Below are 14,453 nucleotides of genomic sequence, written 5' to 3'. Positions count from 1 at the left end.
AGTCCAGTGCTTAACCAACTGAGTCACCAGGTGCCCCTTGAACTCTTATAGGAAATTTGACAGAGACAAAAGGAAAGGAATCTTGCTGGATGGAACTGGGAATGTTATCATAATCATTATTCTCTCCCTGTAAGAGATGATAATAGAAGAAAGAAACCCAAGTAATTGTTTTAGGTGGGGAGAATACACAGTGGGGAACATAATGCCAGGGCTGAGCAGATTAGATAAAAAGCCTGGAAAAGAAGACAAGATAATTAAACTTTCCTAAGTAAGGTAGAGGTGGGGTGAGGAGAACAAAGAAGGGGCATGAGGATAGGGCACAGATGTGGGAACAGAACCTAGAAGTGCATGTGTGAAGGGCTGGGAATTGAGAAGGAAAAGACAGTCAGCAACCCTTGATTAACTGCACCAATAGCACCTTCCCCAGAAGAATTCTGAACTTTGTGTAACAGCATATGCCTTTGGAGGGAAGAAATGCTTTCTCATGTCTTGCCAAGGGTGCTGAGCTAGGTAGCTAATAACCTAACAGCCTGAGTTTGTGCCAAGATGTATAAGGTGGCACATGCATATTTAAAATTCCTATCTCTTGCATTGACAAGCCCCTGAATACTGTACATAGGAAGACAGATTCCCCCTGAAGCTCACCCAAAAACACTTTTAGAAACAACTGACAAAATAGTGCCGTATTCGAATAAATCCAGGGAGTTCCCGGGTATCTTGTGTCATGACAGTAGTCTCTGGCAAAGGTATAATGCACAGGCTTCTAATAAGCAATCACACACACCCACAATAACTTAACTTGTAGCTAGATATTTTCAGTTGCACTTTTGAACCAGTTACACTCTGCTCCTGGGTACATGCTCAGTATGCTTTTGATGGTCACGTGGAACAATAGAATTCCCTTCTAATGCAGCTTACTATGACGAAGGTATGTACTTTCTTAGTATGATTATAGGGCCATTAAAGTAAAATAACCACTTGGTTGTATGCTTTAAAGTAGCTCAATAGATAAAAACAATTCTAAAAGTTTGAAGGTGATTTCGGTGATTTAATTCATAGTAAATTTTTTTATGAACATAGGGAAATGACATCTAAAGATTTTTATTACTGAGATGCCTGAGTCAGTTTAAAATTTGCTTCTATGACCATACATTAGTGGCCCAGACTCTTCCTCTGTTGTCTTAACTCTTCAGTGCCCTAAAGTTCAGTCAGCTATACCTGGGTCTTTGTCACCTTTTTGTTTGTTTGTTTGTTTGTTTGTTTGTTTGTTTTGAGAGAGAGAGAGCACGTGTGCACATGCACGTGTGCAAGCGGGGGAGGAGCAGAGAGAGACAGGGAGAGAGAGAATCTCAGGCTCCATGCTCTCAGTGCACAACTCATGAACTGTGAGATCATGACTTGAGCCGACATCAAGAGTCAGCCACTTAGCCATCTTAGCCACCTCATCTTTGACATTGAATGGCCTGTGCCAGGTGACTTCTGAAGTGACTTTCTACTGTGAAATTTGATGATGCTTGTCTTAAATTAATTAATTTGGTCTCTTCTTAGATTAAATTCTAGGCATTTTTTGTTTTTTAAAGATTTAGTCAGTGCTTTGTTTTCTGACTGCTCTGTATCCCTAGCCATGTAAGTGTAGCCCTTCTCCTGGTTTATTGTGGGTGTATAGTAGAAACTTGCTCTTTCGCAAAACAAAAATACAATGGTAGGATGCTGCAGTGGTATGACACACATTTAAATGACACGACCAAATGTGAGTACAGAAAAGATTTGCATTTATAAAAATAACTTCAGCTGTCCATTGGTATAGTCTATCACTTTGTATAATATTTCCTGAAGTTGTTTGTTTTTGTTTTTATAAAAGTGAAAACTAAAATAACCACCACCTGAAGTGGTGTATTTTATTTGAAACATCAAAAAAATTTTAATGTGATAACAATTTTGTAACATTACGTAACAACATTTTGTAATATATGGGATAATCCAGAAGTCATGTCTGTCACAGGTAAGCAGAACTTTGTAGTTAGGAGGATAAACAGAAATGTGCAGGATGGCTGTTTCAAATATCATCTGTTTGTTCTGCTGTATGTAATCATGTGTTTCCTTTAATTAATGAGACTTTGCTAGGGTCAGCCAAGCCCTCCCTGTCTTTTAGATGATCCCTCTAAACTTTTTGGTTCTTGAATAGTCCAAATACAAGGAAATTGTCACATTTAAAGTTTTATTCAACATAAGGGATTCAGGACATGACATGATGTGATAAAGGAAGATTTCTTCAAACTCAAGGACAAGGGAAGGACAACTTGAGAGCAGGTGTCTAAAAGTGACGTCCAAGGTTCTTTTGACTTAGAGCGGTGACTATTAAGCCTCTGGCAGCAGATTTCCTTAATTTGATCTGTGTGGAAGAGGTCGTGGGGAGACAGATGTCAGGACAGTGAGGGGTTGGGAGGAGACACAAAGGACATGTTTACTTTTTACAGTGTGAAGCCTGACCTGTGCTTTGCACGTGTGCTCTTTCCAGACTCTGTGAAATAAGTTTCTACAATGATTTGTTCGACACTCAGGAGAGTTGGCCACGTGCATATCTACCTGGTGAGGAAGGCCAGCGGTGTCTCCAAAGGCCATCATCAACAAACTGTGGGCTCAAGACCTGCTGCTTCAGAGTTTGCTGCCCGAGGAGCTTCGGGCAACGTGCTGGAGCTGCTGGGCAAATCCTACCCTCAGGACAACTACAGCAACCTCTCCCGGAAAGTTCTCTCCAGGGTTGGTAGGAATCTGCACAATCAGCAGCATCACCCTCTTTGGCTGATCAAGGAGAGGGTGAAGGAACACTTCTACCAGCAGTATGTGGGCCGCTTTGGGACTCCGCTGTTCTCAGTTTATGATGACCTTTCTCCAGTGGTCACCACCTGGCAGAACTTTGACAGCCTACTCATCCCAGCCGACCACCCCAGCCGGAAGAAGGGAGACAACTATTACGTGAATGGGACTCACATGCTGCGAGCTCACACGTCCGCACACCAGTGGGACCTGCTGCGTGCTGGGCTGGATGCCTTCCTGGTGGTGGGTGATGTCTACCGGCGCGACCAGATCGACTCCCAGCACTACCCAGTGTTCCACCAGCTGGAGGGCGTCCGACTCTTCTCGAAGCATGAGGTGAGTCTTGAGACATTTCTTATCCTTGACAGAAGGCCTGGATGTTCTTGTTGAAGTCCCTAAAGTTTATCTCAATGAAACCACTTGTCCTTGATCTCATTTTGCATTTGTGTATTATACATCCTTGATGATTTCCTTTGTACAGGCCAAGCCTCAATATTTTTGATTGATTTGTTGTGTTGGTACCTACAGAAATTAGTGGGCTTTTGTTTTTGCCTGTCTGACCTTATTCTTTCAATATTGACCTGCTTTTTTCAGAATTTCTTCGTATGAATGAATAGTCAGTGGTTCAGATCTATCCTCAATCCAAAATGAGGAACATACAGTGCTGAAATCTGTGGTCAGATTATTCTAGTTCTCGGTTCATAAGAGTTAATTATGTGTTCATGCTATTAGAGGTTAATGAATTTCTTATACAGTATAGGGGACTGGCAATTTATTGGCTGAGATTGGAAACTGTTATTACCCCAAGCTCTTCCCTTACCCTTCCCTGCTTTACATTTGTAGGTGCTTTACATTTTTTTCTTTGTGAGGTGTCTTAGTTGTTGCTGTTCCTCAAGTGTATGTGTGGATGCTTAGCGCTTTTTGATTGAGAAATCTGATATTCTAGTTATTCTTAAAAGCACCCAGCACCTTGCATTTGTTAGTTGATATCATAATATATTGATTTCCTAAATTTTTTTTGGCAAATTATGAAAATCCCTAAAAGCTTGAGTCTGTTTCCTAAAAACCTGCATTAGCACTAGTCTTTCATTCATTTATTTTTAAGTCTCTATTTTTTTTAAGTTTATTTATTTTGAGAGAGAGAGAGAGTATGAGCAGGGGAGGGGCAGGGAGAGAATCCCAAGCAGGCTCTGTGCTGTCAGTGCGGAGCCCAATGCAGGGCTTGAATTCACGAGCCAGGAGATCCTGACCTGATCTGAAACCAAGAGTCGGACACTTAACCAGTTGAGCCACCCAGGTGCCCCTCTCTGTTTTTTATGTAAGAAACAAATGGACTTAAATGAAGCACAGCAAGTATTTTACTTTTACTCCTTTAGCACTTCTTCCAAATGTGTTCATTGAAATAGGAGGGATGATTATCATCACAAAACTCCCTCCTGTGAACATAAGCTAAATGGGTTGTTGGACATGGAAAGGAATAGTATATGATCCCTAGGCTAATAAGTGACCATTGTTTTCTTGTATTAAATGAGTCGTGTCATACAAGACAACTGTTTGCCTCAGGGTGTGCTGTTTTCCTGTGAGTCTGTGATAATACAGCAGTAGGTTAGCTTTACACAAAAAGGCCACCCAAACTTGATTGCAGAGCTGCTTAAATGAGCACTCTTACTGGTTGGAATAGCTGTCTATTTTCTAAGTCAGACTTAGTACTATTAATAAGGATATGGGTTTATTGGGCAATGAAAAGGAAGTGAACAAAGACAGGTGAAAGTCGAGGAAATAAGACCAAGTGGTAGAATGTCACCTACAGTTAATGTCCTGGAGGAGACGTATGCTAGTAATATGATGTCCAGGTCACAGCAGCGGGCAGGTGCTCAGCCCAGCTTACCTCATTAAAACACCGAGAAAGGAAAGTGCTCACTAATTTGTAAGCCTGAATGCCTTGAAAGTGGCAGGGAAAGCTTCGAGACTTACGCTAGCATTTTAATGGAGGAAAAATCCTTGGAAGGTGGAAAATAGGAAGAGGGGTAGGAAACTGATCTTCATCTTGTTTTCTTATTTGGGGTCCAGTCCAATTTAGTGGGTAGCAAACATGACTAATCTGGACTGATAATGTTACTGTATTTTCTGCTGTATAGTTAAAAAAATTATACACAATACCTACACATATAAAACTAATGATATAGTTTGATAAGAGTTCCTGTTTATTGTTTCGTTCACTCCTCTTGAAAACTTCATGAGATCGATTGTTTACATTTGAACCATGAGGAATCTGAAGTCCCCAAACGTTGCCCCAGGTTACCCATCCAGTTGGTGGTAGGGTTAAAACTTGAACTCAGGTATTTGTAGTTCATTGTCCATTCTTCTATATTCTGTTGCTTTTCAGGGGGCTGCTTTGTAAGTGGAACCTGTTTATGACCCAAGTAAAATGTTAGTTTCAAGAATGGTGTTGGGGAGAGAGAGGGTTTTTTTTTGTTTTTGTTTTTGTTTTTTAATTCTTGGCCTCAACTAAAGTGTTGGTACTAAGTCTGACCTAATCTTAACCCTCAAAAAAAAGTTTTTTCCTTCTTTTAGTTTATTCCCCTAGGAATAGGACTTTTAAGTAACTTTAATCATGTTACTTATGTAATATGTAATTAACAATTATATTATTATCTTTTAATAATACAGAAGTCTGGTTTTTAACAATCTTTGTAATTATTGTTTTAATCGCTATAAGGTATATGTCAACAAGAAGAAAAGTAAATACAGAGGTATGGGTAAAAGAAATAATGATAAGCCTAGAAATGGCTGAATTATGACTCTCTCTCTCTCTCTCTGTCTATATATGTGTGACACACACATATATATTTTAACTATCAATTGTTAAGAAAACCTTTTTATTTAGAAAAAAGTTAAACATATCAGTACTCACAAATCTAAATGGGTTAAATTTACCAATTGAAGACATATATTATCAGGGGTGCCTGGGTGGCTCAGTTAGTTAAGTGTCCGACTTTGGCTCAGGTCATGATCTTGCAGTTCAGGAGTTCGAGCCCCACACCGAGCTCTTTGCTTACAGCTTGGAGCCTTGGAGCCTGCTTTGGATTCTCTGTCTCTCTCTCTCTTTACCCCTTCCCCACTTGCTCTCTGTCTGTCTGTCTCTCTCTCTCAAAAATAAACAGAAAAAAAAGACATACATTATCATAATGGATGTTTTTCAATTAGAGAGGTCCAAAACAAAACGATATTAGAGGCTGAAAATAAAGGGCAGGAAAAAGATATATCAAAAAATACTTACCAAAAGAAAGCTGGTACAGCAATATTAATATTAGACAAAATAGAATTTATGGGAACAATGATAAGTATGAATAAAGAATACATCAACCATGATGCTTTATGAATCAGAAATTTTAATGTGTCCAACATCATAGCCGTAATACATAAACCAAAACTGAAGAAATAAAAGTTAAATTTGATAAATTTATAACCATAGTAGAATTTAAATGACCTGAATCAAAAATCAATGGATTAAGAAGACAAAATGAGTAAATATGCAGACAACCTGAAAACATGATTAACAGGCTTGATTTATGTTTATGTTTAAAATTTTGTAGCTAAACTAAAATCCTGTAACTATACACACACACCGATTCTGTCCCCAGAGTCAAAGGCATACAGTGTGGGCTACTTACAATAACTTGTCCATAGACTAGCGGACAGCTGAAGTCTAAACAATTGTCAAAGAATCAATAACATAGAACTATGCTTGACTGCAATGTAGTTTAGGTAGAAAGCAGGAAGAAAAGAAAATAAAAACTTTTCACATCCTCAGACGTTTAAAAATTCACAGCTATAGTATTCATGGGTTAAAGAGACATATTACAGTAAATTACAAATCACTTACCACTAACCAGCAATGAAAACACTCTTTAGACTGCTCAGATGTGGGGGAAAATAGTCACTTTATTTTGTAGAAACATAAAACAAAATGGGTTGGATATAGCTAAAAAGGTACTTGTAGTACATTTAATTTAAAATATATTTAGGAAAAAATTATTTTTTAAGTTTCTTTGAAAAAAAATTGTTTTTTAATGTGGGGTGTCTGGGTGGCTCAGGCGGTTGGGTGTCCACCTTTGGCTCGGGTCATGATCTGAGTCTGTGAGTTCGAGCCCTGCGTCAGGCTCTGTGCTGACAGCTCGGAGCCTGGAGCCTGCTTCGGATTCTGTGTCTCCCTCTCTGTGAGCCTCCCCTGCTCATGCTCTGTCTTTCTCTGTCTCAAAAATAAATAAACATTAAAAAAAAATAAAAAACATTTTTTTAATGTTTATTCTTGAGGGAGAGAGAGACAGAGCATGAGCAGGGGAGGGGCAGAATCTGAAGCAGGCTCCAGGCTCTGAGCTGTCAGCACAGAGCCCGATGCGGGGTTGAACTCACAAACCGTGTGATCGTGACCCAAGCCGAAGTTGGATGCTTAACCGACTGAGCCACCCAGGTGCCCCAGGAAAAATTTTAAACCCTGAAAAATATCTATCAACTAAGTTCAGTTTAAGATGCTAAAGCAAACAGCATTGTTTTTAAAAAATGGAAGATAGGCGGGTTGAATAGTTTTTAATAGTCACAAATCTTACAAAACAGAGCAACTGGAATAGCAAAGCCCATCTCCAACACAGCTGGGTGACAAGTTCTCCCTCAGATCTTCACAAATGCTGGGAACTCACAACTGACAGCTGGACGATCTGCATTGTGTCAGCAACTGAGGCCATGGAGGGAACCAGTGGTGGCTCAGGAGATCTGAGTCTCTCAGAGAATAAACTTTGGAGAACCAAATTTACTAGCAGGCCTTTGACATTTAGTACTGGTTAATAACATTGTTCACCAATGACCACCAACATCCCAAAAAGAAGGGTCAGGGCCAGCCTTTTGGGTCTCCTGATGGAAGAATACAATGCCAACTCTAAAGTCTTGCCAAAAAATTTGGACCTGAATCTGATCAAATCTCTAGATCCAGCTCCAAATTTATAGAAAGTACAGAGTACAGAGAAACATGTTAAACAACACCATGGAGAATTAATAAGCAAAATCCAGCCTGTGGGAAATGTGACAGCAATGCTACTCAAGATGTTACCTGCATAATGAATAAATAGAAGAATCAAAAGGAAGACCTTAGAAATGTTTAAGGAGCAGTGTTTAGAAATGTTTTAGCCATCATATTCAATTTGTTGAATAGCATATAATAAATTGCTTCTGGTGTTCTTAGATGATCTTGGCGAGTTGCACGTGCTCAGAGTGTTTAGTAGTTGTGCACAGTGGGACTGGGTCTTAGTATAAGACCGACTGGAAATCTAAAACCATCCTTTCAACACAGATAGTTTGAGAAGCCCTGCTCTACAGGATAAATGATTCAGTTTTGTCAAATAAATGGCAAGAACATTAAAGATGAGAAGAAAGATCAAGTAATCACAATCTATCTCTTGATAGATCCTATCAAGAGAAAACATCTTTAAGGGAAGAAATCATTTGAGACCACTGGGAATTTGAGTACTAACTGAATATTTAAATTTAATGAGTTCTTTTATTTTTATTTTTAAAGGTATGATCATTGTATTATATTTTTATAAAGTCATTTTCTTTTAGATATACATATTGAAATACTGTGGGTGAAATGATCAGATGTCTGTGGTTTTCTTCAGAATAATATGGGGATAGGCATTTGGGGATGAATGGAAGAGGATTGGTCATGAATTGTTAATTATCTAAGCTGGATGTTGGATATGTGAGGATTCATTATCCTTTCTACTTTTGCACATATTTGAAATTTTTCTGATAAAAGTTTAAAGAAAAAGACTGAAGGAAAAACACTGGAGTCATTTAATTAGAAAAACATTTGGTGAACACAAACTGGGGTCCAGATCTTTAAGAAGGTTTCAGACAATCATGAGATGCTCCGTGATTTCATGTGGGAAACAATTATTATTATTTCTTTAATGTTTATTTATTTTTGAGAGGATGGGGGGCAGGAGAGACAGACAGACGGATAGACACACATAGGATCTGAAGCAGGCTCAGTGCTGACAGCAGAGTGACAGTGAGATCATGACCTGAGCCAAAGTTGAACACTTAACTGACTGAGCCACCCAGGTGCCCTGGGAGACATTTATTAAGATTAAAAAACAAAGAGGAAGCAGGAGATATTATTATAAGAGAATACATTGCTTTCCATAGAAGACTGAAGCCAATTAAATCTAGGATCATTAGCCTCTCTTCCATCATCCTGAGATGACTGTACATGTTTTTACCAAGTCTGAAAGGCTTGTACATTGTTTCAGAGAATAGAAAGAGAGACCTATCAAACTCATTTCATGTGGTTAGACGTGTTCATATACAAACTAGATGAAAAAGAAAATTTTAGAATTTTCATCTTTATGAACATAGATGATTCTCTAATTTTTATTTATTTTTTTATATGTTGAATTTTATTTATTTATTTATTTATTTAAAATATCAAATTTATTGTCAAATTGGTTTCCATACAAACACCCAGTGCTCATCCCAACAGGTGCCCTCCTCAATACCCATTACCCACCCCCCATCAACCCTCAGTTTCTTCTCAGTTTTTAAGAGTCTCTTATGTTTTGGCTCCGTCCCTCTCTAATGACGATTCTCTATTTAAAAAATTTTTTTTAATATTTTTAATTTTTTTGAGAGGGAGAGAGAGCGAGTGAGCATGAGTGGGGGAGGGGCGGAGAGAGGGAGACACAGAATCCGAAGAAGGCTCCAGGCTCTGAGCCGGCAGCACAGAGCCTGACGTGGGGCTCAAACTCATGAACCGTGAGATCATGACCTAAGCCGAAGTCAGACGCTCAACCAACTGAGCCACCCGGGTGCCCTAGATGATTCTCTATTTTAATGAATAGATACAGAATTTTTAAGTGAAATATTTGCAGATTTAATTCACTGATGTATTGTGTTCTACCACATTATTATTATAAATTTATTCCATTATATTAACTTCTATAAGGAGAAAAAGCATGTGATTGCCTCAAAAGAGGTAGAAAAATAATTTGATGGCATTTAATGTTTTATGACATTAAAGAAGCATTGGATGACATTAATGACTTATACAAACTTTTAGTTAGGAATAGAAGGGAACTTTCTTAACTGACATATTTGTCAAGCAGTCACAGCAAACATCATAATTAGTGGTGACTCATTATAAACATTTCTATCAAAATTAGCAATAATTTGGGATTATTGCCATTACTGGTGCTATTCATCATTGTGTAGAAGTTCTACTTTATGTAGTAAGCCAGAAAGAGAAATGGAAGGAATAAGCATTGGAAGACATGAGATAAAGCTGCTTCATTTGTAAATGATATGATTGTTTTCCTCAAAAATTGAATAGAATATTCAGGTCAATTATTAGAACTAATGAGAGAGTTCAGTAGAGTTGATGGGTATATAAAGACTATAATATAGAGAAAATACATTTCTTATTCATAAGTAATAGCCAATTAGAAAATATAAAGGAGTAAAGATTTCATTCATCGTATCAACTAACACTTTGAAGTGCCCAGTTATAGTTGTTCCAGAAGATGGTCAAGATATTTATGGATAAAATTATCAGATATTATTAAAAGATGTAAAAGAAGAAGAGAAAAAGGAGATATGTCATGATCCCAGATTCGTAGTTAGGAAACAATATCATGACAATAGCAGTTCTTCCAAAATCAATCTATAAATTTGGCACAAATCTAATCAAAATATCCACTGGGTATTTTAGAGAAGTTGAAGGACTGATCTTCAGATTCATAGGAAGAGCAAGTTTATCAATAACCAGAATAATTTTTACAACACAGGTATAAGGTGCATGCCTTACCAGCTGTCAAGACTTCTAATGCTCTAGTTATTAAGATGGTTTATTATTGGCACAAGTTTAGTCAAATAGAGAATTTTGAAATAGCTCTACTCATATTTGTGATTTTATTATCTTACTATAAAATGGAGATGATGTTAAATAAGTGGGGAGATGATGGATTCTACATGAATTGCTCGGAGACAATTATCTGTGTAGGGAAAAAGAATTGATCTTTATCTCACACCTAATTCAAAATGCAGTTCTGGATGGATTGACAATTCATTTGTGAAGAGGTCTTTAAAACTTAAGATGATATGAGAGATTATTATTATTATCACTTTGAAGGTAGATTATAATATTGTAAACTGAGACTCTCTAAACAAGAAAAATCCTAAATAGAAAACATTGTTAAAGAGTCACTACATTAAGGTAAAATTTCTGTCTAATAAAAGCCTTCATAAATGAAGTTGAAAGACAAGTAACAGGCAGGATGGAGGTATTTGCTGTGTGTATAGCTAAGAGATTAATGTTATCAAATAAAAAGGTCTTAGTTTGAAAAAATCCAGTAGGGAAGGTCTGACAATACCAAGTGTTGGCCAATATGTGGAGCCATGGCAATGCTCTGGGGGAGTATGAAATCAGAACACCTGAAATTTCATGCCCACGTATATACTTAGATATGTTCTAAGATTGAGTGCTTATATTAGCAGATAGATGAGAATGTTCATAGTGCTATTAGTATTAACCCAAACTTGGAACAACCCATGTTTCTACCAAGAGTAGAACAGATAAGTAAATTATGGTATATTTATACAGTGGTATGTGAGTGAAAATAAGTGAAATCTGTGAAATATCTGTGAAAATGAGTAAGTCACAAGGATATACATCAATATAACTGAATATAGAAAGTAGTATTAGGCAAGGAAAGAAAGTTACAGAAACTTACATTGTATGATTGTTATTTATGTAGAGTTTAAAAAATGGGAAAAATTAATATGTTACATAGGGGTTCGTGCATATGTGGAAAAATTAAAGAAAGCAAGGGAATAATGAAAAAATTTAGTTGTTACCTCTGTTAGGAGTGGCAAGGGGATTGTGGTCAGGTAGGGGCTTGAAAGGGGCTGCAAAGTTTTTGGTATTGTTTTCTGAAAATGGATATAGGTGGCGAGCACACATGTATGTGCTTTTATTCTTTAAACATGACACACTATACACTATATGAATGATTTATTGTGTAAATTTTTTAAAATTATTCATCTCATCAGCATTAATAGTCTATCAGCTAGTAAACAAGTACTGGTTTTATCCGCAAATAACAAAATGCAAAGTACTAGAACCAAATATTGTTCCAAATCCATTAGACTGGCAAAAATTAATAACCCTGGCCAGTAGCAAGAATCTAGAGGAACCACAAATCTTGGACCTTTCTTTTGGGAGTGTATATAGTTGTCTCCACTTTGTAGAGTTATTTGCTAGTTTTTTTTTTTTCTTTTTTAATTATATGCTCTAATGTGGCATTTTTTTCTTTAAGTATAAAGAAAGTATTGGCTATTTGTACACTGAATACTTTATTTTAGTTAACATAAATAGAGTATGTCTACAAGGATGAGGTTTTAATACAGGGTTGAGAGAAACAAATAAGTTATGAGTGATACCAAACTGCGATGTCTTTTTTAATAGATATTTTAGAATATGCCCAATAACAAGTGTTCTCATTGTATACTTGCTTATGCTTTGTTTTCACTTGTTGTAGCTCTCTTTCCTTCTCTCTCCCCCCATCACGCATACCGTGTTTTTTTGGTTAGATAAATACGTAGGTAGGTGTGAGAAAAATATATGGGAGTGATAAACATCAAAATCAAGACACTGATTACCTGGCAGGTGAAGGGAGTGTGAGTGGTGGCAAGCATCATTATTCTTTGCTAATAATGCCACAAATTATGATTTTTTTTTGAGCATAGAAGGATTTTTGAGATTAAAAAGTTTGAGCATCACTGTTCAATTCCTTCAAAACTGAATTTTTACTAAACATGTGAGGCATTTATTTTGCAAAGAGTAGAAAATCTCATGTGTTTGACAGACCCACCAGAGGGAGCCCATACAAATCCTGTATCTATTTAATCTGATATAAAAAAAAAAATAATAAGTACATACCTGGACCTGTTCAAAGAAGCTATATTTTCCTTTTGTCCCTGGAGATGTCTTGTCCTGTTCCACCAGCTGTGTCCTGTGTACGATTCCTATGAATGCACTCAGTACAGGAACGCATCGAGGAGGCTGTGGAGGAGGTAGGATGCTCTGCAATTTATTCTTCACTGCAGAGTCTTTGTTTCCTCAGAGTGTCTTCATTGTCTTCATTCCCCTTAAATGACTTCCTCTGGGTCAGTTTTATCCAGAGTCTTTCTCTTACATACACACCTATGCAAGCTGTACTTCTGTCTGACTTTAAGATTGTTCATGATGAGCCTTCCTTTCTTCCTATTTCTGTCTTTGTTATTATTAAAAAAAATCTAAATGCTGCTTCTTTTTAATTTTAAGAATGTGTGTATCTATCTTGTTTTTGTCTTCTTGGCTAGTAATTCTCAAACTTGAGTGTAGTAACAAGTCCTCATTCATTCACCTAGTTTTTGTTGATCTTCCAGGAAAATTATAAATATAAGAGCAATGTAGCAGGTTTTATAAATATATATTTGTTCACTTTAAAGGACTCTTCCTTGTCCTGAGATTATTTCCTTGCTACTTTCATTAACTATCCAAATATTCCTTTATGAAGTGATGGTGATAGAATTTTAAAAATATGCCTGTACTTGGCAAAATAAAGCATTGCCAACCTTATCTTCGTTCCTAGAATTTTTTGAAATTTTTACCGGCCTACAGAATACAAAGTAAAGTCTTATATTTCTAAGTAAACACAAGTATGGTGTGATAAATGGAGACATAGTTATATTATGGAGAAGTTGTAAATATTTTATAATTAATATCTAATTTATGAATATCTACATGGAAACAAAGGGGAATGTTTTTATAGAAGAGATGAGTACTAAAGGTATGTAGGGAAGTAAATTTTGACTTAATTTGGACCACAACACATTACTTCATCAAGAGGTTGAAGTTCATATCCCATCCCATCTCAACTGCTTACTCTTTAAAAATAATCACTGTCATTCCCCATTTCTTCTTGTCGGAGTGTGGTTAAGGGGTTTCTTCCATGGCTTGTGCTCCTTCCTGTAATACTCAATCCTACTGGAGTGGATATCCTTCATTTAGAACAACCCTTTTGACATCCTTTGTGGCTCATCCATGTTAGAAAACCACTCTCATTTATCATCAGCAAATTTCATTTTTGCTCCCTTTGATAATCTCTCCCACCTTCCAGATGGTTCATTAGAACCCTCCTGTTCTTGGGCTTCTTTTTCTGAGCTTCCCCACTGTTACTCTTGTGGTGAGCCAAAGGTAGTCTCTTTATTCCTGCTTTCTACCCTGAATCACTTTTCTATCATTTAGTGAATGACAGGGTTTTATTCTCTACCATGTGGTTATTGGGTTTCCTTAATAGCCTCATGTGGAGGGGCTTTATTGAAGGCATTTTTGTTTGGCTTTGATAGATTATAGTCACCATGTTTCCCTAATCTCTTCTTTAAAATCTTTTAGGAAGGACTCCCTCTGCCAAAGACACAGTTAAATTGAAATGGCTTTTCTGATTTTAAATTCTATTTTTCGAGCCGAGTGTTTACTTAGGTATATCGCTTGACAGTGAAGCAAAAGACAACTGGTCACAGCCAGGAGTCCACAATATATT

General features: G+C 37.1%; 1 protein-coding gene across 17 annotated transcripts in view; it reads left to right on the top strand.

Moving 5' to 3' along the window:
- The window catches only part of FARS2 (phenylalanyl-tRNA synthetase 2, mitochondrial), a 619,002-nt gene that overhangs the window by 138,417 nt on the left and 466,132 nt on the right, over positions 1 to 14,453 (top strand). For all 17 annotated transcript variants that reach the window (XR_002072565.2, XM_019419846.2, XM_019419849.2 and 14 more), the window contains one exon: positions 2,519 to 3,153. Coding sequence is in view for 16 of the 17 variants with exons in the window: in XM_019419846.2 (XP_019275391.1) it covers positions 2,542 to 3,153 (612 nt within the window). In the remaining variant the exon portion in view is untranslated. The remainder of the gene's footprint in view (positions 1 to 2,518; positions 3,154 to 14,453) is intronic.

The sequence above is a fragment of the Panthera pardus genome, unplaced genomic scaffold (genome assembly GCF_024362965.1).
Source record: "Panthera pardus isolate Hobbes unplaced genomic scaffold, ASM2436296v1 HiC_scaffold_17, whole genome shotgun sequence".
NCBI classification, from domain to species: domain Eukaryota; kingdom Metazoa; phylum Chordata; class Mammalia; order Carnivora; family Felidae; genus Panthera; species Panthera pardus.
This window is presented reverse-complemented; position numbering and strand designations above follow the sequence as displayed.